The sequence below is a fragment of the Manis javanica genome, chromosome 10, assembly GCF_040802235.1.
Source record: "Manis javanica isolate MJ-LG chromosome 10, MJ_LKY, whole genome shotgun sequence".
Lineage (NCBI taxonomy): Eukaryota > Metazoa > Chordata > Mammalia > Pholidota > Manidae > Manis > Manis javanica.
In genome coordinates, this window is record NC_133165.1 from 31,375,253 (window position 1) to 31,403,188 (window position 27,936).

At 41.6% G+C, this 27,936-nt stretch overlaps 2 protein-coding genes across 7 annotated transcripts in view; one reads left to right on the forward strand and one right to left on the reverse strand.

Annotated features, from left to right (window-relative positions):
* CCZ1 (CCZ1 homolog, vacuolar protein trafficking and biogenesis associated) overlaps positions 1 to 27,936 on the forward strand; it is a 40,054-nt gene that overhangs the window by 2,980 nt on the left and 9,138 nt on the right. Inside the window, exons 7-15 of one of the 2 annotated variants that reach the window (XM_073215084.1) lie at positions 932 to 1,107; positions 2,958 to 3,005; positions 4,385 to 4,508; positions 12,836 to 12,897; positions 13,189 to 13,300; positions 17,153 to 17,186; positions 17,822 to 17,939; positions 22,691 to 22,778; positions 23,723 to 23,881. In XM_073215084.1, the coding sequence (XP_073071185.1) occupies positions 932 to 1,107; positions 2,958 to 3,005; positions 4,385 to 4,508; positions 12,836 to 12,897; positions 13,189 to 13,300; positions 17,153 to 17,186; positions 17,822 to 17,939; positions 22,691 to 22,709 (693 nt within the window). In that variant the 3' untranslated portion in view covers positions 22,710 to 22,778; positions 23,723 to 23,881. Of the gene's footprint in view, positions 1 to 931; positions 1,108 to 2,957; positions 3,006 to 4,384; positions 4,509 to 12,835; positions 12,898 to 13,188; positions 13,301 to 17,152; positions 17,187 to 17,821; positions 17,940 to 22,690; positions 22,779 to 23,722; positions 23,882 to 24,175; positions 24,304 to 25,437; positions 27,935 to 27,936 lie in introns of those variants that run through there. The other variant, XM_017672396.3, reaches the window with a different exon arrangement.
* Positions 21,232 to 27,936, reverse strand: part of LOC108404671 (radial spoke head 10 homolog B) — a 45,856-nt gene continuing 39,151 nt past the window's right edge. For 4 of the 5 annotated variants that reach the window (XM_073215082.1, XM_073215079.1, XM_073215080.1 and 1 more), the window contains one exon: positions 27,723 to 27,911. In XM_073215082.1, the coding sequence (XP_073071183.1) occupies positions 27,737 to 27,911 (175 nt within the window). In that variant the 3' untranslated portion in view covers positions 27,723 to 27,736. Of the gene's footprint in view, positions 21,363 to 27,722; positions 27,912 to 27,936 lie in introns of those variants that run through there. The other variant, XM_073215081.1, reaches the window with a different exon arrangement.

The window sequence follows — 27,936 nt, forward strand, 5'->3', positions numbered from 1 at the left end:
GGTTAGACTTGCACTCTTGAATGTTTTTCTGACCTTTTGTGTAGGATCAGAGCATCCATTTGTGCCCAGCTCCTTAAAGCATCCTGGGGACGTCTTTTGGCTTCATCCTGGTTCTATTTGCATGTGGCACACTGAGCTTACTCAAAAGTGAACTATGTGGTGGATTGATAAATTAACAAAATTTAAACTCTTTACCTGAGTTGCACATTCTTATGGATTGATTCTGTTCACTGGGCAGAATCTATATTGACACAAGGTAAAAGTTTTTGGCTGTAACAAACTTTATCCCATTAGTGGTTAGTAGTGTGATTTCTTCCCTGCAAGGGTAAATGAGTGACCCTAAATAGTTGCCATTCTCTGTCATTCTAAACTGAATTTTGCATATCTCACTCTAGCTCTGAGAAAATTGAGTTTATCTTAGGATATTCTCATTTTATTTTCTCCCTAAAACCTTTGATGTCTATTGTTGAATTGGTTTTGTGAATTTCTTTCTTGTTTCTTCACTTTAATAACCATGCTATCTCCTGATTCCTGCTCTTGTCTTCATTACTCTCCTGCCCATCAGCTTTCTGTTGGTGGTTACAACTGACCACATGTCCTCTCACCATGATTTTACTATAAGATGGCACTGTCTATCCATGATGCCACTGTGTGGATCCCTAATGAGGTTAATCTGATTTGAGGAGCACTGATATAAAGAATCAAACACTTTAAAGAGAGAAAACACAATTCTGAATAAACACTAACTAGTTATGTTTGAAATTAATGCTGATTTCAAATCCAGTTGCCTATGGCTTACCTACTTAATGGTCTTGTCAGTATGCTGTTTGTTAGTATGTAATTGTACCATAAGTTACAACTAATTATTTTCAGTTGTCAAAGAGTACTAATTGATGTACTATTAAGCTTTGTGCCTTATTTCTTTCTACAGTATTTGCAAACGTTGCATTTGCAGTCTTGTGATCTGCTTGACATTTTTGGTGGAATCAGCTTCTTCCCATTGGATAAAATGACTTATTTGAAAATCCAGTCGTTTATTAATAGAATGGAGGAAAGCCTGAGTATAGTCAAATACACTGCCTTTCTCTATAACGATCAACTCATCTGGTATGTACACCGTAAGGCTCGGCATGTAAAAGAAGAAAGTCTCTTAGGATAAGAAAAACAGCAGTGACTAGACTGATAGCAGGTTGTCAAACTGGAACTAATAGCAAGTGGGGCAAGGTAGGAAGCATCTTTATAAATATTGTCAATATAAAGCAGTGATTATTTAAACTAAAACTAGGGAGATTTTGGTTAAAATGACCAAGCAGGGAAATTTAAAACTGGTTCCATGAAAGGAGGAGAAAAATGTTCCTATCAGGTTAGATTTAGGGATCCTATCTTTAATTTGGTATTTTTCCAAAGACATCTTCAAAGATGTGATAAAGTAAATGTGGAAAGCATAATTTTCATACTTTTTTCTTGAAGAAGCTAAACTTTTTTAAATATCCAAAAAGTGAAAAGTGCTATAAAACCAGGAAATTGTCCACCGTCATCAAACTACATCTGCTCCTGTGGTAGGAACAAAAATACAATTTCTTTGATGAAAGTGTTGAAACTCAAGAAGAAAAAATACACTATTAATGCTATCAACTACTTAAGACAAAGCTCTGGAAAGCCACATGAATGTACATAAGACTGCATAGAGGATGTGGCCCTCAAGGGTGGGGTGTGGATCCAGGCTGTTTGTTTTTGGCTGAAAGGATGTTCCATGACTTTCTTGTCCAGAATTTTGGGCCTGTTCTTTGAAAGAACTTTCTTTTTGGTGAATTGATTTACTTTTCAGGGGTGTAAATGCTTTTGTGACTAAATAAAAGCTGCTTTTTGAGTTAGTCAGAGTTGACCATCTCTTTTATCTCGGCTAGATTATGTTACTGTCATATCCCAAATATAAAAGTCTGTCTTACAGACTAAACTGATCCTAATGTGTAGGATTCTCTATTGAATGATCACCACCCCATGCTTGGTAGGGCTTACTTCCGAAAGAAGTTCTCAAATTCAGTAACTTGGTGTTGCCCCAGAAGCAGAGCTGGAGTACTAACGAGGGCGTGGACTCCAACCGCAGCCATGTGAGGCTTGCAGCATTGAACCCGCTGTTCCACTCATGGCAGGTGTGGAGGGATTTGAGCAAAAGAGTGAGAGTCTGTTTATACCAAAGTAAAAACAGGGCACAGTTGTATAAAAAATAAGAAAACCCAGTGTTGACAAACTAGTAGCATCCTTGGCACACAAATGAGTCAGTTGAGATTTAAACTGAAGAAAAGTTTTTGCTTTTTTTTTTTTTTTAAGTAAAGTAATCTTCATATTAAAGAACTGTATTTGAGAGACTGAAAACTTTTGTACTTGTGCGCACCGACTGGCTCTTTCCTGTCTGGTGTTGGCCGTTGACAGAGTCCTGAATCATTTGTACCTGTCAGTGCAGGATTTTGTTTGCTTTATGTTTTTATTTGTTTATGTAAATATTTGTGCTGAGAAAGGACATTCTGTTTGATTTTTTAAGAAACTTTCTTTTGAGGTCATTGAAGATTGCCATGCAGTTATAAGAACTTTTCCCCAGTGGTAACATCTTGCATAACAATAAAACAGTATTCATTTATTTCTGTAGGGGAGCAGGGACAGGGATGGGCGACAATAGATACTGGTTATGGTCAGAGCCGGTGGGGACCCTACAACGTGGGCAGGCCTTTGCACAGACGAAGTGGGAGTCGCCTGTTTGGTGTTTTGTGCTCTAAACAGCTGGCGGCCATGAAATTTTTTTCTTTTTAAGTTTTCTATCCAGAAGGCCAACACCAAAGTGTTTAATGCCTAGCATTAAATCTCAGTTGAGATAATAGAAACAAAGCCCTACACAGTGCATGTAGTAAGCAGTTCAAAAAGTTGTCTTCATTTCTTTTGACAAGTTGTTTTCTACTTAGTGTGTCTGTCCTCTGGCCTAGAACACCATCATCCACGAAGAATATAATGTAAGCCACATACATAATTTTTATTTTCTAGTAGCTACATTAAAATAAACTGGTAAAATTAATATTTATATATAATATGTATTATATATTATATATATATATATATATAATTAGCCCACTATATCTGAACTGTTATTTCAACATGTAAACAATAAAGCTATTCTTTTTGTGCTGTATCTTAAGAATCCAGTGTGTATTTTACACTCATTTTGACAAGCTGCATTTCTAGTGCTCAGCAGCCAGCTGTGCTCACTGCCACTTTTGGTAGAAGCACAGCTCTAGAAGAAACTGCCCAGCACCTAATTCTCTCTGTAATGTCTTATCATTAACAGCCCCTCCCATGGTTCTTCTTATTTATGTCTTAAAAGGTAAATAATATCCAGAACCTGCTTTGTGTTTTTCTCTTTTTTCTCCCTTTATCTCAGTTATTTCTGCAAAAGAAAAATGTGGGTGACCTTGCATGTGGTTGTGGGAATTCCATCTGCCTAGTTGGCTGGGTGATTCTTTCAGCCTCTTGGGGTTGTCATAGGACAAGCAGTGAGGTTCTACTTGGCAGGAAACAAGCCTGCCTGAGGGGATAGGGCTCCCCTATAATTTTAGTGGCCGACAAGACATGGAAATTGAACTGTGAAAGAAGAGAGGTGGTATAAGAAGACAAAAAGATCAGGTAAAATTGGAAGAGTCTAAGGCAGCGAGCAGCATTTATTTGCCAAGACAAGCCAGACTTCTTCTGACATCAGGCTACACTGGGAAAAGATGAGGTCCTCAGGAATATAGGTAGGTGCTTGCTTTATGTAAAGATAGGGTTCGTCACGTGATTTTTTCAGTTGGCCTGTGTAGGCTCACATGCTCCTTGTTCTTGCCTCATTCCAGATTAGACAGTTTGCCTGAAAGTTTGTTTCTTTATCCTCCTCCTCCTTTGTGCCTACATTGAAATCCAGCGGATTAAAACCCACATACATTTCTGAGGATCGGGTTTGCCATCTGCAGCCCAGCAGCATTTCCTGGGACTCCCGGTGAAAACGTGGCATCACTGTGCAGCCGGACATCAAAGAGATCTGCCCAGAGTGGAGTATTGTGCTTCCTAGTGCTTCCTGGAGAATCCCCCATGGACTTCAGCCAGATAATCTGATCTGTTGTGACGTTTTATTTAAAGTAGCACATAAAACACAAAACGATACAGTTAGGAGCCTTTAGCAGGTCAGGATAAAGTTCCAGTGCCGGGACTCAAGATTAATCCATTCCCTTTTTGAACTTCCCAATCCAGAAAAGGGCTTCTTAATAAAATGGAAGAGCAAAAACGATGGGCTTTATCATAGAGCAATAGAAAGACAAGACCAATTCGAAACTTTTAACACAGTGCCTTTCTGATATTTCAGGAGCGGATTAGAGCAGGAGGACATGAGAATGTTATACAAATACCTCACCACGTCTCTATTCCCGAGGCACATGGAACCTGAGGTATGCTTGGATGCTGAATGCCCTCTCTCTGCCCCTCTGTATGTACGTACCATATACATCAATATGCAGATAACACAGGTTTGGGGTGCATTTCTGATCTATATTTTACATTTCTAGTGTGGTACCTAGTTGTGTATCTTTTAGCATAGAAAACCATGTATGTCAGCTGTTTTCGTAGGTTCAGCTTGTATGTTCAAATGTTATAGCAAAGGTCTGTTTTTAAGAGGAGGTATTCATTGAGTAGAAGAAAAACGGGGATTTCAGGTAGGGTTCTGGGAACCCTGAAAATGCCAGGGATCTTTGATAAAACTAGTTAATTCTGTCACCTTTTCATCACATGAGATGGCTTTCCTGTGTGTGACATGCTGTTGTCACAATGGAGCCCTCTGTTCGTACTTTGTTGTTATGCCCAAAGACAGGTCTGTGAAAGAGGAAGCCACTGGGCACAACACAGGAGGGTGAATACGGATGTGTGGGGTGTTCTCAGTTTGAACCGCATATGCTTTTCAGTCTTTCCTTGACAAACGGAATCTAATTTTGAGTAGATGTTATATTGCCTGCTTGGCTTTTCTACCCTGGTAATTTCCAGGTTTTCCGTAGAGAACCGGAAATAACATTGCAGCATGCTCCCTTAAGGTCCTTGTGTAGCTTTCATTAGGTTGGAAGCATAAAGCATTCATAGCCCATAAAAATCATCCTTCTGGCTTAGGTGCATGCATGTGCTCACTTGCTTATGTTCCCTCCCTCTCTCTATTTTTTAAATCTATAACTTGAAAGACTAGGAAAAATCTCCTTGATAAGAAATTGAAAGAAAGGTTTTCAGAAGGACCAAATGCTGTGCTTCGCTCCTTCCCAGGAAGTCTGAATACAGAAGCCAGTGTTGCTGAAGTTCATACCTTGTGCCAGATGCTGTGCTGAGTGCCTGGCATCATCTCAAGACGTCCGGACACAGCCCTCAGAGTTAGGCGCCTCATCTCTATCCCGCAGAAGGGTTATCCAGGCTCAGGGGCTTGAATGGCTTACACAGGGTCACCTGGCAAGTTAGCGGCAGAGCCAGGACTTGATCTCAGGCTCTACCCAATACTAAGGCACCTGCCTATGTCCATACCCTCAGAAGGATGGCTTCACGTGGCTTTCCCATGTCTGACACGCCATTGCCACAACAGAATACTCTACTTACTACTTGATTATCATGCCCGGAGAGCCGGGTTATAAAATAGGAAGCCACAGTATACAACACAGCAGTGTGAATGTGACCATGTGGGGTCTTCTCACAGACCACAAATGTGAGAGTTGCCTGTGCATTTTAACTGTTGGGCTTTTTCTGCTTTTCATGCTTTCTTCTGTAGTTATATGCTAAAACTTTGTATAGACCAAAGAACATCAAAAAATTTTAGAAGAATAGCAAGTTTTACCTAATGTGACTGTGGGATTTCAATTGATTTCATTTCCTATGCATCTTGAAATTGTGTGCCCTCAGCGAAAGAAACTAGGAGTGTGCTACAAATATAAATCTAGGGAGATGCATGATGTCATGGCCAAAAGCAGGACTTTGATGTCAGACGGGCTTGGGTGTGACACCTGGACTGCCACTCAGGTGCTATGCACATTGGTGAACTTCTACAAACTTTGGTTTCCACCTACCAAATAGGAAGAGTGTATCACCCACAGGGCACAGGGGTCCTGTGGGGTGAAAAGGAGTAATGTATCTCACTGCCTAGCACAAACTAACTGCATACTAGATTTCAGTTACCGCCACTAAAGGAACTCCAATCTGTATGTGGAGCATAGGGAACGAGGAAGTTATGTCTTAAGAGCTCTGGTTAAAAATCAGTGCGTTCTGAAGGAAGGAGCCAAGATGGTGGTGTGAGTAGGGCAGTGGAAATCTCCTCCCAAAACCGTGTATATATTTTTAAAATAAAACAAATGCAACTATTCCTAAAAGAGAGACCAGAGGATACAGTACAACAGCCAGGCTACATCTAATCTGCGAGAACTCAGCATCTCATGAAGGTGGTAAGATACAAGCCACAGCCCGACCGGACCCGAGCGCTCCCCCCACCCCAGCTCACCGGCAGGAGGAAAGCAGTCAAAGCGGGGAGAGACGGGAAGTTCAGGACTCCTAAATAACCAGCCCTAGTAATCCACACCAGGAGCACAGATACACATTGCATGGTGTGCTGGATATTAAGGAAACGGAAAAGTAAAATCTGCGAGTGGGTCCCCGCAGCCCCTGGGACAAAAGAAAAGTGAGTGCTTTTTGAAAGTCTTAAGGGCACAGGGGCTGCACAGTTGGAAGGAATCGTCCCAGCAAACTCAGCCCAGCAGGCTGGGAATACTGAGGAACTTCAGGCACCCCAGCCCCCTGGGTGACAATGCAGCTCTGAAGCCCCTCATGGCGATAAGCAGCCTGCCATTCGTTCCCCCTGGCCAGTGCGGCCCCACCCACGCGGTGGAGCTGCCGGACAGCAGCGCGCCCACAGAGGCAGAGGAGCCAGAGAGCAGCCCTGACCACAGCTGCAGAGCAGCTGGAGATCGGCCTCGTACAGAGCAACCACTCAGAGCTTCATCCTAGTGCGCAGCTGCCCCGGCCAGACCCAGAGGGTGCCCCCAGCATGCACCTGCCCAGTGCAGGCAGAGGAAGCCAGGGCAAGGCCTGAAGGGGCGCTGTTCTCTCAGGAGATCACACCCAGTGTGCCTGCCACCTCTGCAGGGCTCTGGGATGCCCTGATGACAGCCCCGCCCATGGCAGCTCAGCAGATTGACCTGGATGCTGCTCCTGAGATGCGGGTAACCGACACAGGCAGCAAAGAAGGGCAAGGCAATCAGCAAGCAGGAAGAGACTTTGTTCTCCCGGCTGACACATGCACTGCCTGCCTACAACTACCTCTACCACCATGAAAAGGCAGAAGAATTTGGTCCAGTCCAGAATTACCCAGACTACCACCAAGAGAGGGCCTGGGAAGATAGATTTAACCAATCTACCTGAAAAATAATTCAAAATAAAGGTCATAACCATACTGATGGACCTGCAGAGAAGTATGCAAGAGCTAAGGGATGAAGACAGGAGGAAGAATACAGAAATAAAACAATCTCTGGAAGGACTTAAGAACAGATTGGATGAGGGTGCAAGAGACCATTAATGGAATAGAAATCAGAGAACAGGAATACAGAGAAGCTGAGGCAGACAAAGATAAAAGGATCTCCAGGAATGAAAGAATATTAAGAGAACTGTGTGACCAATCCAAACAGAACAATATTCGTATTATATGAGTACGAGAAGAAGAAGAGAGAAAAAGAGGGATAGAAAGTGTCTTTGAAGAAATAATTTCTGAAAACTTCCCCAAACTGGGGGAGGAAATAGTCTCTCAGATCGAAGAAGCCCACAGATCTCCCCACACAAGGGACACAAGGAGGACAACACCAAGACATATAATAATTAAAATGGCAAAGATCAAAAACAAGGACAGAGTATTAAAGGCAGCCAGAGAGAGAAAAAAGGTCACCTACAAAGGAAAACCCATCAGGCTATCATCAGACTTCTCAGCAGAAACCTTACAGGCCAGAAGAGAATGGCATAATATATTTACTGCAATGAAACAGAAGGGCCTTGAGCCAAGGGTACTGTATCCAGCACGATTATCATTTAAATATGAAGGAGGGATTAAACAATTCCCAGACAAGCAAAAGTTGAGGGAATTCATCTCCCACAAACCACCTCTACAGGATATTTTAAAGGCTCTGCTCTAGATGGAAGCACTCCTAAGGCTAATAGATGTCTCCAGAGAAAGTAAGATCAAAACAAAGAAAGCAGACCAACCAAATACTAACTAAAGGCAAAAAATAAAATCAACTACCCACAAAAGCAGTCAAAGGAAACACAAAAGAGTACAGAATAAAACACCTACCATATAAAAAAGGAGGAGGAGGAATAAGAAGGGAGAGAAATAAAGAATCAGCAGACAATGTTTATAACAGCTCGATAACTGAGTTAAGTTAGACAGATACTAAAGAAGCTAACCTTGAACCTTTGGTAACCCTGAATCTAAAGGCTGCAATGGCAGTAAGTACATATCTTTCAATAATCACCCTAAATGTAAATGGACTGAATGCACCAATCAAAAGACACAGACTAATAGAATGGATAAAAAAGCAAGACCCATCTATATGCTGCTTACACGAGACTCACCTTAAACCCAAAGACATACACAGACTAAAAGTGAAGGGATGGAAAGATATTTCATGCAAACAATAGGGAGAAAAAAGCAGGTGTTGCAGTACTTGTATCAGACAAATTGACTTCAAAACAAAGAAAGTAACAAGAGTTAAAGAAGGACATTACATAATGATAAAGGGGTCAAACAAGAGGATATAACCATTATAAATATATATGCACCCAATACAGGAGCACCAACATATGTGAAACAAATACTAACAGAATTAAAGGAGGAAATAGAATGCAATGCATTCATTTTAGGAGACTTCAACACACCACTCATTCCAAAGGACAGATCCACCAGACAGAAAATAAGTAAGGACACAGGCACTGAACAACACACTAGAACAGATGGACCTAACAGACATCTACAGATCTCTAGACCCAAAAGCAGCAGGATACAGATTCTTCTCAAGTGCACATGGAACATTTTCCAGAGTAGACCACATACTAGTACACAAAAAGAGCCTCAGTAAATTCCAAGATTGAAATTCTACCAGCCAACTTCTCAGACCACAAAGGTATAAAACTAGAAATGTATTGTACAAAGAAAACAAAAACGCTCACAAACAGATGGAGGCTTAACAACATGCTCATAAATAATCAATGGATCAATGACCAAATTAAAATAGAGATCAAAATATATGGAGACAAATGAAAACAACAACACAAAGTCCCAACTTTTGTGTGGGATGCAGCAAAGGCAGTTCTAAGAGGAAAGTATATAGCAATCCAGACCTTTTTAAAGACAGAAGAACAATGCCAAATGAATAGTCTAAAGTCACAATATTGAAACTGGAAAAGGAAGAACAAATGAGGCCCAAAGTCAGCAGAAGGAGGGACATAATAAAGATCAGAGAAGAAATAAGTAAAATTGAGAAGAATAAAACAATAGAAAAAAATCAGTGAAACCAAGAGCTGTTTCTTTGAGAAAATAAACAAAATAGATAAGCCCTTAGCCAGACTTATTAAGAGAAAAAGAGAATCTACACACATCAACAGAATCAGAAATGGGAAAACCAAAATCATGATGGACCCCACAGAAATACAAAGAATTATTAGAGAATACTTTGAGAATCTATATGCTAACAAACTGGAAAACCTATAAGAAATGGATAACTTCCTAGAAAAATACAACTTTCCAAGACTGACCAAGGAAGAAACAGAAAATCTAAACAGACCAATTACCAGCAACGAAACTGAATCGGTAATCAAAAAACTACCCAAGAACAAAACCCCCAGGCCAGATGGATTCACCCCTGAATTTTATCAGACATACAGAGAAGACATAATACCCATTCTCCTTAAAGTTTTTCAAAAAATAGAAGAGGAGGGAATACTCCCAACCTCATTCTGTGAAGCCAACATCACCCTAAAACCAAAACCAGGCAAAGACCCCACCAAAAAAGAAAACTACAAACCAATATCCCTGATGAATGTAGATGCAAAAACACTCAACAAAATATTAGCAAACCAAATTCAAAAATACATCAAAAGGATCATACACCATGACCAAATGGGATTCATCCCAGGGATGCAAGGATGGTACAACATTCAATACTCCATCAACATCATCCACCACATCAACAAAAAGAAAGACAAAAACCACATGATCATCTATCTCCATAGATGCTGAAAAAGCATTCGACAAAATTCAACATCCATTCATGATAAAAACTCTCAACAAAATGGGTATAGAGGGCAGTACCTCAACATAATAAAGGCCATATATGATAAACCCACAGCCAACATCATACTTAACAGCGAGAAGCTGAAAGCTTTTCCTTTAAGATCGGGAACAAGACAGGGATGTCTACTCACCCCACTCTTATTCAACATTGTACTAGAGGTCCTAGCCACAGCAATCCAGACAAAACAAAGAAATACAAAGAATCCAGTTTGGTAAAGAAGATGTCAAACTGTCACTATTTGCAGATGATGTGATATTGTACATAAAAAACCCTAAAGACTTCACTCCAAAACTACTACAACTAATATCTGAGTTCAGCAAAGTTACAGGATACAAAATTAATACACAGAAATCTGTTGCACTCCTTTACACTAACAATGAACTAGCAGAAAGAGAAATCAGGAAAACAATTCCATTCACAATTGCATCAAAAAGAATAAAATACCTAGGAATAAACCTAACCAAGGAAGTGAAAGACCTATACCATGAAAACTACAAGACACTCTTAAGAGAAATTAAAGAGGACACTAACAAATGGAAACTCATCCCATGCTCTTGGCTAGGAAGACTTAATATCATGAAAATGGCCATCCTGCCCAAAGCAATATACAGATTTGATGCAATCCCTATCAAATTACCAACAGCATTCTTCAACAAACTGGAACAAATAGTGTTAAAATTCATATGGGACCACAAAAGACCCCGAATAGCCAAAGCAATCCTGAGAAGGAAGAATAAACCAGGGGGATCTTGCTTCCCAATTCCAAGCTCTACTACAAAGGCACAGTAATTAAGTCAATTTGGTACTGGCACAAGAACAGACACGCAGAGCATTGGAACAGAATAGTGAGTCCAGAGATTAACCCAAACATATACATTCAATTAATATATTATAAAGGAGCCATGGACATACAATGGGGAAATGACAGCCTTTTCAACAGCTGGTGTTGGCAAAACTGGACAGCTACATGTAAGAGAATGAAACTGGATCACTGTCTTACACCATACACAAACGTAAATTCGAAATGCATCAAAGACCTTAATGTAAGTCATGAAACCATAAAACTCTTAGAAAAAAACATAGGCAAAAATCTCTTGGACACAAATATGTACAACTTCTTCATGAACATATCTCCCCAGGCAAGGGAAACAAAAGCAAAAATGAACAAGTGGGACTATCTCAAGCTGAAAAGCTTCTGTACAGCAAAGGACATCATCAATAGAACAAAAAGACATCCTACACTATGGGAAAATATATTCATAAATGACAGATCCGATAAAGGGTTGACATCCAAAATATATAAAGAGCTCACACACCTCAACAAACAAAAAGCAAATAATCCAATTAAAAAATGGGCAGACCAGCTGAACAGACAGTTCTCCAAAGAAGAAATTCGGATGGCCAACAGACACATGAAAAGATGCTCCACATTGCTAGTCATCAGAGAAATGCAAATTAAAACCACAATGAGATATCACCTCACACCAGTAAGGATTGCCACCATCCAAAAGACAAACAACAAATATTGGCGAGGAGGTGGAGAAAGGGGAACCCTCCTACACTGCTGGTGGGAATGTAAATTAGTTCAACCACTGTGGAAAGCAGTATGGAGGTTCCTCAAAAAACTCAAAATAGAAATACCATTTGACCCAGGAATTCCACTCCTAGGAATTTACCCTAAGAATGCAGCAGCCCAGTTTCAAAAAGACAGATGCACCCCTATGTTTATCACAACACTGTTTACAATAGCCAGGAAATGGAAGCAACCTAAGTGTCCATCAGTACATGAATGGATAAAGAAGATGTGGTACATATACACAATGGGATATTATTCAGCCATAAGAAGAAAACAAATCCTACAATTTGCAACAACATGGATGGAGCTAGAGGGTATTATGCTCAGTGAAATAAGCCAGGCGGAGGAAGACAAGTATCAGATGATTTCATTTATCTGGAGTTTAAGGACAAAGAAAAAACTGAAGGAGCAAAACAGCAGCAGACTCACAGAACCCAAGAATGGACTAACAGTTACCAAAGGGAAAGGAACTGGGGAGGAGGGTGGGAAGAGAGGGATAAGGGGTGGGGGGAAGAAATGGGGCATTATGATTAGCATGTATAATGTGGGGTGGGGGTCACGGGGAGGGTAGTGATTCTACAGCATCTTACTGCGCTGATGGATAGTGAGTGCAATAGAGTATGTTTGGGGAACTTGGTGATCGGAAGAATCTAGTAAACATAATGTTCATCATATAATTGTAGATTAATGATACCAAAATTTAAAAAAAATCAGTGCGTCTGTAGGTACCTTGTAGGCACCCCCCCCCTTATTTTGGTGGGAGGGAATATGAGAAATTGATAGAGAAAAATGGCCTAAAGCAACTGATGAATATGAATGCTGTTTTTCAAAGCTTTGAAAGTTGGAAATCTAGTAAGTCACTTCTCAACATTAAATTTGTTTCCAGTTGGCGGGAAGGGATTCTCCAATAAGGTCAGAAATGCCAGGAAATCTACAACATTATGGAAGGTAGGACTTTGTTCTTTGATACACAGTATTGGATTTTGTTATTTTAGTTGGTATAGATAAAATCATGAGCACTAGATTACTGCATTATTTTATTAGCAAAAATAAACAAAGGAAATCCTATTGTTTCCTGTGAGTTAATAATTCTAGTTTATTATATTCTGATTTGGTGTTTTCCAGGTAGTATCTAGCTTCAAGAAAAAAATGGATGTTTATTAAGTAGGAATGTACTCTGTTTATATATTCCTTTTTACAATTTACCTGATTGAATTGAGTCAGCTCTGTGCTTTTCAGATTTCTTACTGGACCCTTGAACCTTAATGATCCAGAAGCAAAATGCAGATTCCCCCAAATTTTTGTGAACACAGATGAAACTTACGAGGCACTCCACTTAATTGTTTATAAGGTAACAACTGTTTTTCCCTCATGTTGCAGGTGAATGCTAAAGTAAATCTTTCTTGCACATGTACAGGAATATGTATGCAAACCCCTTAAATGTTTCTGGAACAGATGTTGGAAGTTCTAATTATTGTAAAACTCAAAATGGGTGCTTTTCTGGAATAGTAGGTTTATTCCTTTTAAACAGTTTTGTTATTAGTGAGAGAGTCACCATCGAAGGCTGTGACTTGCAGACATTTGCTTTCAGCCACACTCACAGATCAGGGCTGCCGAAGGTCACACTGCCTCTCAAAGCCTTCTGGTGTGGACCTGGCCGCCCGAAGTGAATTCTGCTTTTGTTCTGCTTTTAAAGCTGTGGCCTCACTAATTCTATACGGTCATCTTAGTTTCTGTCAGGACCTTAACTTGTAAGGATATGTATTAGGTTAGTTGTTTTTTGTTTTGTTTTGTATTTAAGGACAATTTTTGGTTCAAGAAAGAAGGCTGAGCATATGTGTTTATCTTCCTTCCTGCCTGAGATTGCAATTATGTTTTAATTCATAAAGGTGTAGAAATGATAAAAGAGCCCAGGAAGGAGATGAACATGAGAGGTTGAGGATCTGCTGGGTCTTCCTGGAAGATAGAGAGGAGATGAGGGGGGAACCCCACAGCAGAGGGGCAGGAGTGCCTCCTGAGACATGCACTGGGAGGGGGAGCCCCCGGCCCCAGGGAGCCAGAGACATCAGGAGTGGGAAGTGGGCTTGGAAAGCAGGGCCGTAGTGAAGTGTTGTACACAGCTCAAGCTCATCGCTACACACAGAGGGCAGCTGAGCACTTATCCCTGGTGAAAAGGGAAGGTCCTTTTAAGGAAAGCAGTCTAGAGAGACCTGGAGTGGCTAATGTGTGTCTGCACCTGGGACTGAAGCCCCCCTCCTCCTGCTAGGGACGGGTGGGAGGTAAATGCCCAGCACAGCTGCCACCCACATCCTGCCGCCAAGGGAGGCCTCCCTCCCCGCCCAGCCTCTCAGTTCACTCATCCAGACATACGATTGGAAATACAAAACTATAGGTCCTGAGTATAACAAAAATGATTCTGGAAACAGAAGAGAACTTAAAAAAAATTAGTGTCCTGAAATTGGAGAAGTGTGTCTATAAAACTGAAACAGGAAGACCTGAAAAAGTCATGATATATTTTAGACTCAGGTTAATCAGAAATAATTTTAAAAAGTTTTTGTGGCCAGGTATCTAGAGTATAAAATTTGCCACTGTAACAATTTTTAAGTGTACCATTGACATTAAGTACATTCACAGTATTGTACAACTGTCATCACTATTTCTAGAACTTTCCTTCACCCCGAAAAGAAATTCTGTACCCACTGAGCAGTAATCCCTCAGCTCCCCCTTCCTCTGAAGATATAATTTTGGTATAAGAAATTCATTAGAAGGGTTGAAGGTCAGTTTCCCTACCCTCGAATATACAGTAAAATGACAAGAGAGAAAGATGCAGAGGAAAGATGGAAGAGAGGAATTTCAACATATGATTAACATAGTGGAGGAGAGGAAATGAGGAAAGTAACAGAATGAGAATATGTCTAGCTGAAGAGGATCACATTTTCCAGATTGAAAACGCCCACTGCTACCCACACAATGGGTAGTTTTGAAATTACAAAGAGAATATCCTGCAAGTTTCCAGAAGGAAAATCAGCTCACCTGTAAATAAAACTGGCATTAGCTGTTTGCTTAGCAGCGTTAGATGTCAGTTGACAAAGAAAGGAAGCCTTTCCAAGTTCCGAGGGAAAATGTCTTTCAGTGCTGGCGAAATCTTTGCCACACCAAACTGTCAAGAAAAAATACAGATGAAACACAAGAAGTCTCCAGAAGGTCACCCAGAATCCTTTCTTAGGATGTTGCATAAGATTGTGCCTCGGTGGAGTAAGTGAGGAGAATGAGAGAGAGCACACCTTGGAATCCCAAAGAGGCTGGCCCCAGAACGGTGAGGGAGGCTCTAGGTGAGGGAGTGTTTGAGGTCTGCCGGCAGGCTTAGCGCCCGTACTCGCATCACGGAACAGAGGAGGGAGGGCTCCAGGCTAAGACGTCTCATTCATAGTTGTGTGATTAAGAGATTTGATTAAATGTTGAATGTGATAGTGGTAACAGGAGGAGAGAATTCCAGGGCAAACATGCAAGAGGTTGGGGTCTGAAAATGAACCAAAGTGAAGTGAGATATAATTGGGAGCAGTAATTGGAGTAGGGAAAAAGTCTGTTTTTATACCAAGCTAAAATCATTCTCCTTTGAATGATTCAGGTAGAAGAAGCCTGGTACACTCTGCTGTTGATTGGATTTCCACTTTTTGAGTCAACCAGTAGATGAAACTTTAGATGTTGTGGCATCATAGTTACAATGGAGTTATCTTTCTTAAAAAACATTTCTTTGAGATATAATTCACATAATTCACATTCATTATATTCTGCATACTTTTTTTACATATTCGAAATTCTTGAAGTTTTTAAATAGAAAAAGACACATTTTAAGAACTCAACCTCTCGGGGGTCACACGCGCAGCTGCCTACAGAAGCCCCACAAGTGGTGGGCAAAGGGCAGTAAGCTGGAGCGGGCTTCGGTGTGGAGTGGTGCAGACTGGGATCTAGCAACCTGTGTCCCAAGGAGGCTGGCCACTATGCAGATCCATGAGCTGCATCAGAGTCGATATGAAGCCAGCATCCCAGATGTCCTGATATTCCAGGGGAGGCTGGAAATAGGAATTTTAGTAGGAAACTAGGTGATATCCGAGTCAAAATTGCTTCCTACACAAAAACGAACACATGTATTAATCCAAACTGGCCTATAAGCCACCAATTTTGCAACCTTTTTACAGACAAATAATAATTAGGATTTAGTTACTAAATAGTGTGGATGTTATTAACTGTGACCATGTAAAAATAGTTACAGCTGATAGAGGTTGAGAGGTGGAGGTGGGGAGAGGTGATGGGACAGTTGGAAGGTAAATGTCCTCATGTAAAAAGGGGCAACTCAGGAGCTCTTGCCTGTAACTGGTGGCCTGAGAAATGAGCCAAATGGGGCTGTATGGCCTGTGGAGGAACTAGAGTGGCTCTGACCTACAGGGAGGAAGGCAAAGGAGGGATCATGTCTGTTGTGATGTGAGCAGGAGGTTGGTACTGTCTGACGGTGGCAGGGTTATGACTATCTCAGTCTGTCAGAAGTGGTTGCTGTGGGAACAGGCCTCAGAGACAAAAGGCTGTTTTTTTTTCATCATGAGGCTCAGTGTTCTGATAGCCTTTTTTTTAACACTATACATCGCTGTGATAACTTTAAGCGTTTCTGGTTATGTCATCTACGGTCTTGGTCACTGTAGCTTGCTGTCACTTGGTAATATTACAGCTGCAAAATTTGCTATAATAAAAAGTGAGGCAAGATGACATCAATTTGCTGAGTTTTTTAAAAACTGTGTTAATGGAAATTGTCAAGCATACGCAAAAACAGAATAATGAATCCCCAGGCACCCATCACCCCACTTAATTGTTAACATTATGCTGATTTTTCTTCTGTCTTCTCTCCAGGTTTTGTATTTTGCCAGAGCATTTTAAATCATCATGTCATTTCACTTATAAATGCTTCAGTTTGCATCTCTAACTAATAAGGACATGTATTTAAAAATAACCACCGTGCCGTTATCACCCCTGGCAAAGCAAACAGTACTTCTCAATACTGTCTAATGCCCAGGCCGTATCAGTATTCCTCCAGTTAAAAAATATCTTTATAAAGTTGACTTGTTCAAATCAAGATCAAGGTCACTGTGTTTGATTGTTGGTCATCTCGTTTGTACCATTCCATAACCTTTGGTTTGTTTTCTCTGCCCAGGCCATGAGCGCTGCTGTGTGTTTTATGATTGACGGTAGGTACACCTGTACCTGATTTCAGCCTGGAGTAGATGAGCCTTATATCTTTACAGTTTGCTGTGTTCTGTTCCCAAATGATAAATACATCATCATAAGCAACATAGAGGACTGTGTTAAGCACTGTTCCCATCTGGGATGTCTGCCACCTTAACCAGCTATTTTGAGTATTCTTAAAGCCCTTGCTTCCTGCTTGCCAGCAGCAGGCCCTGGGCACTTTTCTCTGCCCCCTGACTGTACCATGATAGCAGGAAGACCTGGTGCCCAGGGGCTTTGAGGATGAACTGAGGTAATGTTCATAAGGCACCAAACAGCACCTGGCCCATGAGTGCTGTGTAGTGTTTGTTAACCGAATATTTGAGCTTCTTAGGTCTTCCTGGGGTAGGTAGCCAGTTTACCCATCCCACAGGGTGTGCTTAAATCAGCAGTCACAGTGAGATAGGTATTTGACTCTTTCTCATCTGAAATGTAACTGATTTTGACTCATGTTTCTCTTCTGTTTGGGCAGGGAGAGGTGGGGTCTGGTTATTTAATCATCTTATTTCCTGGATCAGTAAAGTTTTCATTGGAATACTGTTAAGACCTTTTTCACACAAAGTATAATTACACTTACTGGTATTTTTTAAATTGTTAGCCTCTGTACAGCCTACGTTGGATTTTTGCCGAAGACTGGACAGCATTGTCGGGCCCCAGCTCACAGTGCTGGCATCTGACATTTGTGAGCAATTTAACATCAACAAAAGAATATCTGGGTTTGTACTTTGTGTTTACTTTCAAGCGGTTAACTGGTTTGGGAAGAATAAGAATAAGTTAATTCTTAACTTGAGAATATAGCTGGCATTCACATTTGTGTTTTGTCAAACTCCAAAGGACAAATGTATAGTTCAGTCCTGTCTGAAAAGCTTCCTGGGGAGCTGTCCAGGGTGTTTTGCCCTGTGCTGATGGTTGGGGCAGGGCCTGCTGTTAATATTTCCCCTCAGCACTGCCCTGATTGTGGCATGACTGTAGTAGGGGGGAGGTACACTGGGTGACAGTGGACTTTGCCTTGGGTACCACTGATGTCCCGCCTGACTCGCCCAGATGGTGAAGTTCTCCCCAATAGTGGTAGTCAGCATGGTTTTGCTCTGTGTAGACTGAAAGCATGCTTCCTCCTGCACAGTGGTGAGCAGGTGAAGGTGGCTGTGCCGTGAGGACATTGGTGCTGCGTCTGGTGCTGTGGGGGACTCTAGGCTGAGTGTCAGGGGACCCAAGGTTAAACTCACCTTGGTTCCAAGAACACTGACAAGTCATTGAATCTCTTTCTATCTTCTTCTCAGTGTAAAGTAGAATTACTATAAAGATAAAGTGAGTAAATGGAAAGTAATTTGAGAAATAAAAGCCCTCTTTCTATGGACTTCCCGTGTGTTTGAGAAGTTACTAAAATGCTGTGGGTTTATATATAACCTTGTGTTTGTAGCATCCCACAGTATCTGTATTTGGTGTTATGTAAGCTCCAGTCTATAGCAAGGTCACAAACAGCCTCCTAGTGCAAGTACGTTTAGGTCTCAGATCTGTGCAGACTGTTGCTGCTGACAGATTCCTTAGTTTTAGGAAAGATAAGGCCAAGAAAGGAAAGTGCCTGACCAATTTATGTCTTGACTGTGCTGCTTAATCGTTTAATGTTTCCTCCATGAAACTGCCAGATTTTCTGTTTTGAAAGAGGCATAAGTGAGTCAGGTCTGTTTTGGATCATCCAAGTTGGAAACCATTGAGGGGGAGAGAAGCGGCGTGTAATTGCCTGCATTCCCAGACTGGGGAGGTTCACCGGCAGCCTGTGCTTTCGGTAGATGTACAGATTTCAGGTGACTGACTGACTGACAGATACCCAGAGGCTGACTTGCTGTCAAGCACTTTCTATAAGGTTGACTCTCCTTGGGATTACACAGACGAGGGAGAGGACTTGGGTGTTAATTGCCCTTTCATCAGAAAACAGTTTTCTGTCCCATATTTTATTATGAAAGTGTTCAAACATAAGAAGGTTGGAAAAACTTGAACAGTGAACACGCACACACCTGCCATTCAGACTCTGTGGCTCACATTGTGCTGTGTATGTTTTGGCACACATCTGTCTATCCTAGAGGACAGTTTCTGGACTGTTAAGAGAACTGTACAGTGTCACAGCCCCCTGAAGGACAGAACACCTGGAGAACATGGTGGTGAAATTTGCACAGGTTAGGGGCATGGCCAAGAACAGGAATTCCAGTGGTGTCAAGCATCTGAGATTTTAGATTTAAGGAGCTATTGCTTGCCAAGCCACACACACCAGACTGAAGGGAAAAGCTTTTGAGTATAAAAGATAAGTACTTTTCTTGTGGAAACCCTCCTAACCCAGATCACACCATTTTACACACCAGTCCTGGGGCCTCCAAAACTCGTGCCCCAGAGACGGTAGGGACAGCCCCACAGGAGGAGAAGCCAGCAGCACCTTGGGGGCAGAGGGCCATTTGGTGCAGGTGTCCTCATCCCAGAGGCCAGTTCCCGCAGCTGCAGCCCCCACGAGAAAGCACCCAAGGGGCCGTGCCCAAGGCATGTTCAGTGTTGGGTCCATATTCATAACTACGACTGAATGATCCCATGACACCGAGGTCGGCCCTTTAAAGAATGGTACGAAATAAGTTGGTTTGGTCTTTGGTTTCTGTCAGTTTGTGTGACACCTCAATATTTTCTCCTCAAGGACTTAAAATTCAGTTATCTTTAATTTTTTTCTTTATTGAGAGTTACCTATGTCCTTAATTTTTAGAATCAGAAGCATAAATATTGGAAATCTTAACTTCATTTGGCTTCTGTCTTTCTAGAATTGTACACACATGTAAACTCGGTGACATGCACACATGGTGTTTTTTACTGATGGGCTCTGGAAACTAAATCATGCTGTTAGTCTGTAGCTTTAAAATAAAATACAGTGTGAGCATCATTTTAAACCAGTAATTATCAGTCTGCCTTATTCTCTGTATCGGCTTCCTGGTATTCAGTTGGGTTCTATCTGTTTGAGCCTCCTCCCCACTCCCACGTGATCGGCAGCCTGGGGATGGCTATTAACGTTAAAACACTCTGGTACATACATTATCCCCTTAGGAGGAATCCCTGGATTACAGACCTACAGTGTGCGGGCAAAGGGAACACACTCACTCTTTCTAGTATTTTTAAAGCCCTAGCTTCCTGCTTGGCAGCCCCAGGCCCCAGGCCCCTTTCTCTGCCCCCTGACTGTGCCCTGATAGCTGGAGGACCTGCCTCCAAGGGGCATGGGGATCGCACGTCTACAGCATGGCCCCATCCACCGGTACCACCAGTACTGACTTCCACGCTCCCTGTGCCCCACAGCCTGGCCCGTGCCCCTGGGGTTGGGTTAGGCTTCTCTTCACTGTTTGCTGGTCTCTCTTCTGCCGGTCCCTTTCCATGCCAGTCCAGGTGCTTTCTCTTTCTTTGATGGCAGTGCTCTTAAAGTGACACCCTTTAGTCGTATCACACGTTCTTCCAGCTTTGATTTTACGACTGTCATAAGTTTGGGATTTATGTGTGGTTAGTTTTATTAATCTTTTCCTTTAGATTTCTATCCTTAGTGTCACATTTAGGGCTTTCATTATCCCATTTTTACCTCTGGTACTTTTATGGTTTTATATTTTGTGTATAAATCTTTAATTCACCTTGAATTTGTAAGGGCTTGAGGAGAGGCTCTAACTTAAGATTTTTCCCCTAAGTTGATAGTGTTTTGGATCCTAGACTTTAGTTTCTGTTGCTTTCACATATCCCTTTCCAGTAGCCAATTCTGATACTAAATTTACAAAGTTGTAAGGAAGACGAAGTAGGAAGTTATTAGAAAAGGAAACTGCTGTGAGCAGTTTTTTTTATAATTCTTTGTTGACAGTGTTTTTGAATAAAAACAACCCAGTTGCATAGGAGGTTGGTCATGCTGGAATTTCTACAAGTGAGAAATGCCAACCACTAACACGAAGGGTGGGCGATGATCAGACCCAGACTTGGAGCCTGGGCACCGGAGGAAAGTGAGAGGGCCTCCCAAGCCATGGCTGGAGGCTGAGGTGGCGGAGCTGGTAGAGCAGGGCGGAGAAAGTCTGCCTTCCGGGGGGAGTTCAGGGGCACAGTCCATGGATTCTCAGCTGCCTCTCACTTCAGTTAATCTATGATGCAAAGGAGAAATAACTGTAACACATAACCCATAAATTAGGGACAGTTTTCCTTTTCACAATATCTAAATCAATCAGTTCAGAATCTTTTTACCTTTAGTTCCATTGGTTAAGTGAGGAATAGCCGCACCCAGGTAGAAACTGTATCTGGTGACCACAGCCGTTGGGAGCAGAGCCCAGAGCAAGTAAAAGCCTCCAGACAGTGTGTGCCTGCAGCCTGCCGCTGAAGTCCACGGGTCAGGTGGTACCCCCCCCTCACCCCCCCGAGCTGTCAGGCCCTTGCTGGGCATCTGCCCTCCTCCATCTGTCCAAAGCACGCAGTGACCTTTCCTGGCTTCAGAAGGGTTTTCACATACCTGGTCCTTAAACATTTAAGTCTCTGGCATCTCAGTAAAATTGATGCTGTTTTGCTCCTGGGAGAGCTCCTCGTGACCCCTCCACCATCCATAGCTACTTGGCTTTTTGGCTCATAGTAGAAGAAACAGGGAAAGGGATGTGAAGAAAGGGCTGACAGAAAACAAATTCTTTTTAAAAAACCCAGTGGACACGCAAACTGAGAAAGCACAGACTAACTACCTAAGCCAGCCTCCACCCTTCCATCTTCTTTGAGGACACAGTTACTATGCTGCGGTATTTTATGTATCAGACGAGAACAAATGACCACGAAGAATTGTGTGTTGCTTCCCTGTGTGTAGTGTATTGATGTTGATATATTAACTGTTCAGTGTGTTCTTTTTTAAGAAGGCAAGAAAAGTATATGTGTTTGTGTTTTGAAAAAAAAAGGCTTTGGTGTTGAAATGAAGTACATTTTAGCTCTTTGGAAAAAATACCAGGCAAACGTGACAGCTGCTGACTCAAAACTACATTTAGACATTTATGTTGATAAATAACAAGCTCGTAGGATGAAATGACCCTTGCTGTTTTTATTGTGAGCATCTGTCTTTAACAGTCCAAGTTAATAGTGAAATAGCAAGTAGCTACTTTTCTTCTTTTGTTTTTATATTATCCCTGGGGGCAGGTGGAGTGGAAAGAGGCCCCATCTGGAGGGGAAGAGGGAAGCCACAAAGGGTTTGGGGCGTTCAACAAAACAGCCAGAAATTTCAGCCAATCAAAGTTGTGTTAGAAGTCTGTCTACCCAGGCAGCTAACTTGACAACTCTTTACAAACATCTTTAAAATTTTTCATTCTTCCAAACAGTTTTTCTTGTAGTTATACTTGTTTTTCTTAGCTTTAGGGGCCTATTACAAACAAATTCTGGTTTTGTGAGAGTTCTTTTTTCGTTTTCCTGGAATCTAAACCACCCACATTCTTTCTTTGCCTAGATGTAAAGTATTACAGTAGTAACCCACTTGTCCGGAGGTTGGATTTCCGGCACCCTCAGCCCTCCAGAACGTGGCTGCTAACCCTGAAGTAAGCAGAGAAGGCTCCTGAGTCCCCAGTGGCAGGGTTGCTTGAGTGTGACTTAAGCGTGGGTGCAGTGGAGGTGAGGGAGGGGAGGCCCTGAGCTGCCGGGCCGGTGCTCTCAGTGCCCTGAGGAGGGCCGCAGACTCCAGCCTGCCAGGCAGCGTGCTAGTAGCACTGCCCAATCATTCACAGTAATAAACGATTTGTCCCAATTCAGGTGTTCATTATGCTTCAGCAGAAAAGGCTAGTATGATTTAGGATGATGAAAAACTTGGTTACTCAGAGTGGTAAGCATCAGTTCCGTAGCAGATTAAATACATGGAACATGTTTGTTCCCAGATCTGTGGGATAAATGAGATGTTACTATCCTAAAACTGGGGTTGGCAAACTTCTGCAAAGGGCCAAAAGATAAATACTTTAAATCTTATGGGCTGTATATGTTGCAGCCATTCAACTATTGTTTAAGCATGGAAGTAGGCATAGACGATACATAAACATATGGATGTGGCAGTGTTCAAATAAAACTTTATTTAGAAAAATGGCCTGATTTGGCCTCTGGGCCATAGTTTACTGACCTCTGCACTAGACAATAAATGGCCTATACTGGCTTAGTTTGCTTTTTTTCCTTAAGTCAGCAAATAATCAGCCATTTATAAGACATTATACTTTTATCAAGAAAGTCATCACAAAATAAAAATATTTCTGGTTTTTACCAAAATAAACTTCAGCTTTCTGGAAAATTCCATCATATTGAATACCTCACAGGTATCAGATAAGTTACTAATGAATGAGTAGCCTGTTGTTTCTTAACTGAGATTCTTGACTTGAAGGCCTAACCACTGGAAATGTCATGCCTTAGCCACAGGAATTTGAAGTTGCAGCAATATACTTGTATAGTTTGGATAATTATTCTTTCAGAATGTTACCATTTTAATGCCATGTTTCCACAGGTCTGAGAAGGAACCCCAGTTTAAGTTTATCTACTTCAACCATATGAACTTAGCAGAGAAAAGTACAATTCACATGAGGAAAACACCCAGTGTGTCACTTACATCTGTTCATCCAGATTTAATGAAGATTTTGGGTGACATCAACAGTGATTTTGCTAGGTAATTCTGACAACTTCTCAAATTGGATGTCCCCTATCTGATAAGAGAAGAGACTTCAAAGGGATCATCTTTAAAACCAAGTGACCAGAGCCCCTTCAGAGGGTCACCCTTAATGACCACCTTCCTGGTGCCACGTCCAAGCAGATCACTAAGCAAAGCCACTGGTGATGTGATGTGCATGTGACTCCCTGAACTTTTCAAACTACTGGTTTCCTGTTTGTTTCAAATGTTTGTTTTTAATAGCATAGCTCTCTATATAATAAACTGTTGCATCTTGAACCTCTTGTCTTACAGGGTAGATGAAGATGAAGAAATCATTGTGAAAGCAATGAGTGATTACTGGGTTGTCGGGAAAAAGTCTGACCAGCGGGAACTCTATGTTATTCTGAATCAAAAAAATGCAAACCTGATTGAAGTAAATGGTAAATAGGATTTGGTATTTGAGCAGACTTTTAATGCTACTGGTGTTTTAAAACTACCTTTTCAGTATTCTAAGAAACCTGCTAAGGAGAACAAATCATGACAGTTGGGCAGTTAAGCAGATGCCTCTGTGCTTAAAGGGAACCATCATTTAATCCATTCTGGTTTTCTTTATCAGTTCCTTGAAAAAGTATGTGGGAAACTTCGTTGTATGATGGGAAACTTGACAAAAGAAAATTATTTGCTATAATGCTAAAAGACAAAAATCTCACGGCTTTATATACTGTGTATAACAAGATCCACTTTTCTTCTCTGTGGATCCCTGGATTTTGATGCAGAGCAGTCGGTTCATACAGCAGCTCACAGCTGTCTCTGTCCTCACATAAGCCGGACAATGATGCAGATGTGTCCTCCCATCGTCCAGCCAGAGCAGCTGGTCTGGTCCCCAGTGGCATAGTCCGAACAGCTGCTCTGGCTGATGGGATGGCTCTGTTACCCTGGAGAAAGGGGGGCAGGACCTTCGCTGCATGGGCCTCCTTTGCTGCTCTGCATGGGACCTGGAGCAAGCAGTGGGATGGTGAGAGGAACGCACCCCAGGCGCTTTAGGAAAAGTCAGGTGTGAAGTTTCTTTTCTGCATATATCCTAGGGCATATTACATTTTTCTTTTATTAATACTTGTATGAATAGTCGTGTGTTAGAAACATTAGTAAATACACACCTCATGACAGTGGGAATTGAGTAAAATCAAGACAGTGATGCCTCTGTGGAGTACTTGATTGACAATTCAGGGTTGCAGCTTGAGTTTTTGTGTTCCATCAGAGTTCTCAAGACCTTAGATGTTGTGCTCTTAACTCCCTCCTGAGGTGTCTTAGACCATCGGGCTCTGAGCTCAAGCTTCCTCAGGCCCAAAACAGAGTTCACTGGAGAGAGTACTGAAACCTCATGCACATGTCAGCCTTTTTTCTTTCTTTTGATTTATTAACATCTTTCCTAGCTTCTAAGATTGAAGGTCAAAATTAAAGCATACATTTTATTCTTAACTTGATTCCAGAAGAATTTAAGGTATTAATATATGTATCATACACTCTTTTAAGTAAAAACCTCTGTTCCTTACTGTTTTCTGTTCTTTTTGCAGAAGAGGTAAAGAAACTTTGTGCAACGCAGTTCAATAACATATTCTTCTTGGATTGATAATTGCTCGCCAAAACGTCTTTTAGAAAACAAAAAACAACTCAGCAAGCATTTTGTTTACTACTGCAGGTTATTGGTCATATTAGTGACTGGATTAATGACAATAGTAAAGCAATAGTTGCTCTGAAGAATCAAATTTCTACTCAGTCCGATGATCCCAAGGTTTTTAGATTTTACATATTTATCCGGAAGCAATTAAGGTAGTCGATTACATCTCTGTCATTCCATTCTTTTGACATTATGTGAATATTTTACTGGAAAATAAGACTAATAAATTGTTAAAGTTTTTGAAATTCTTGTTTGTATTGAGTCTCCCTCTTGTTGCTTGTTTGTAGACTACACTAGCCAGGAAGCCCCTGGCTCATCCTTGGGGGGATGTTCAAGCAGTGGAGTTCAGAGTTGGGGGTCCATACTCCAGTCACTAGACCTGAAGTGAAAAACTATGAGGCATTTGCTCAAAGTAGTTGCTAAGTTGGTTTTTATGTTGAGTACTAGCTTGATTCTCAGACCACAGATAACACGCAGAACTTCCTGAAAGCATGCCAGGGTGGCCTGAACATAGCGCTTCCTTCATCTGTCATGGAGGCCTCCCAAGTCACCGCAGCTGCGTGCATTTCACAGCTGAGCATTTTCTCTAACTTCACCTGACTGTTGGTGGTCTGGCCATCCCAGAGTTTTGGTGAAAACTAGCCAGGCATGGTCTGGTAAAACTGGGACTACCTGGGCCCTAAGAGGGCTCTCCACAGCAATTCCCCAACCTGCAGGAGCCTGCTAAGTTCAGGGAGAGAGGAAGTGACTTCCCATCAGTGCACAGCCTCTCTTGCATAATTCACAATTTCCATTATGATTTCCCACTAACCCATGAGTTACTGAAGGTTGTTCTAGTTTCCAGTGATGCAGGCTTGCTTTATTGTATGTGTTCGTTGCTGACTTATTAATTGCAGTGCATTAGATCGTGGTCTCTGATGCAGCATTTGAAATGGCACATCTCAACCTAAGGTACATTCTGTGTTTTTGTCTGTTTATCCTCTGTTGCACTCTGGTTTCTAACTGTGTGTGTTAGTTCAGACTGTTAAGTTTTAACCTTACCAGATGTTTCTCTTCCTGGTCTGTTTCTTCCATCATGACTGTAGTTTTCTTCACTGTAACACTGTTTTTGAAAGGCTGGTGTGTAAGATGTGCATGAATAATGTATAATGTATCTCCTTAGTTATTGGTCCTTTTATCATTTTTACTTTTATCTCTATTATGCAGATATTTGCTTTAAATTCTGTTTTTTGTTTTTAATATTGTGTGCTATTCCAGTCATCTTTATTAGATTTTCCTGGTGTATCTTTTTCTGTATCTTTATTTTCATCCCTTCTGTCTCGTTTTGTTTAAGATGTTTTCCTTGTAAAGAGAAACACTGAAGTAAATTTTGATTGTTCTGATTTAATCATTATCTCGGGATTTGAGGGGCAGGGGAGGAAGAGGTGAGTTTGACCTGCTCACATGGGTGACTACTGGTATGTTTGTACTTCTGCCATCTTATGCATCATCTGATTCCACCTTTGTGCTTTGTAGTTTTCCCTTTTTCCAGCTTTTTGTGGGATAATAGTTTCTTTCTCCTGCTAGCTTGGAAGTTGTAGGTTGTATGTTTATGCTTTTGGTAGCTACCCTGAAATTTAACACATTATTAGCATAGCATTTTCTAACAGACTAAAGTACTCCCTTAACTGCCAAGTGCATACTGGCCCCTGTTCCTGTTGTTTGGCCTCCTGGCCGTGTGGTGGTGTTTGCACTCCTTGGGACGTGGTGGGAGAGAGCCAGGGAAGGAGCCCGGCGAGAGGCTACACGTGGAGGACACGGGTAGGATCTGGACACAGGGTGGTCACAAGGGGCTGGGGTGGCATTCTAGGCTGGGGGAAGGGGACCTAAGGAAATGTTTAAAAATTTGATCCACTCCTACTGTCTTCTGATTGGCGCTATGAGATTCTTAACTTAACACCAATACTTTGGCTTTTTAAAAAACAATGAATGCGCCCATATGCTTGTATTTCACTCAGCTCAGTTTTCAAAACACAGGCATTTCAATGATCCAACCACATAAGAAACGACACACAGTGTGCCCAGGTAGTCATATTTCCAAAACACTGTGCTGTACTTCTAATAACTTTATTAGTTAGGAAATTGGGTAGTATGCTTTGGTTCTAAACTCCTTTACACCTGCTTATTCTTCTGGCCCACTTACAAACCAGTAATCTCTACTTTTTCTTTTTCGTACTTGGGGCGGACTTGCTGGCTTGGGATACCACTATGTCCTCTTTAGGGGGGCTGGGCATGAAGTTCAAGGATGGGGTATCCACCAGTTCTGTGACCACAGTGATGTCAACCTCATAGCCTTGTCTCTTGGCCTCTTCCTCTCTCAAGCTATTCAGCCTAACAAGAAGCAAACACAGAAGGT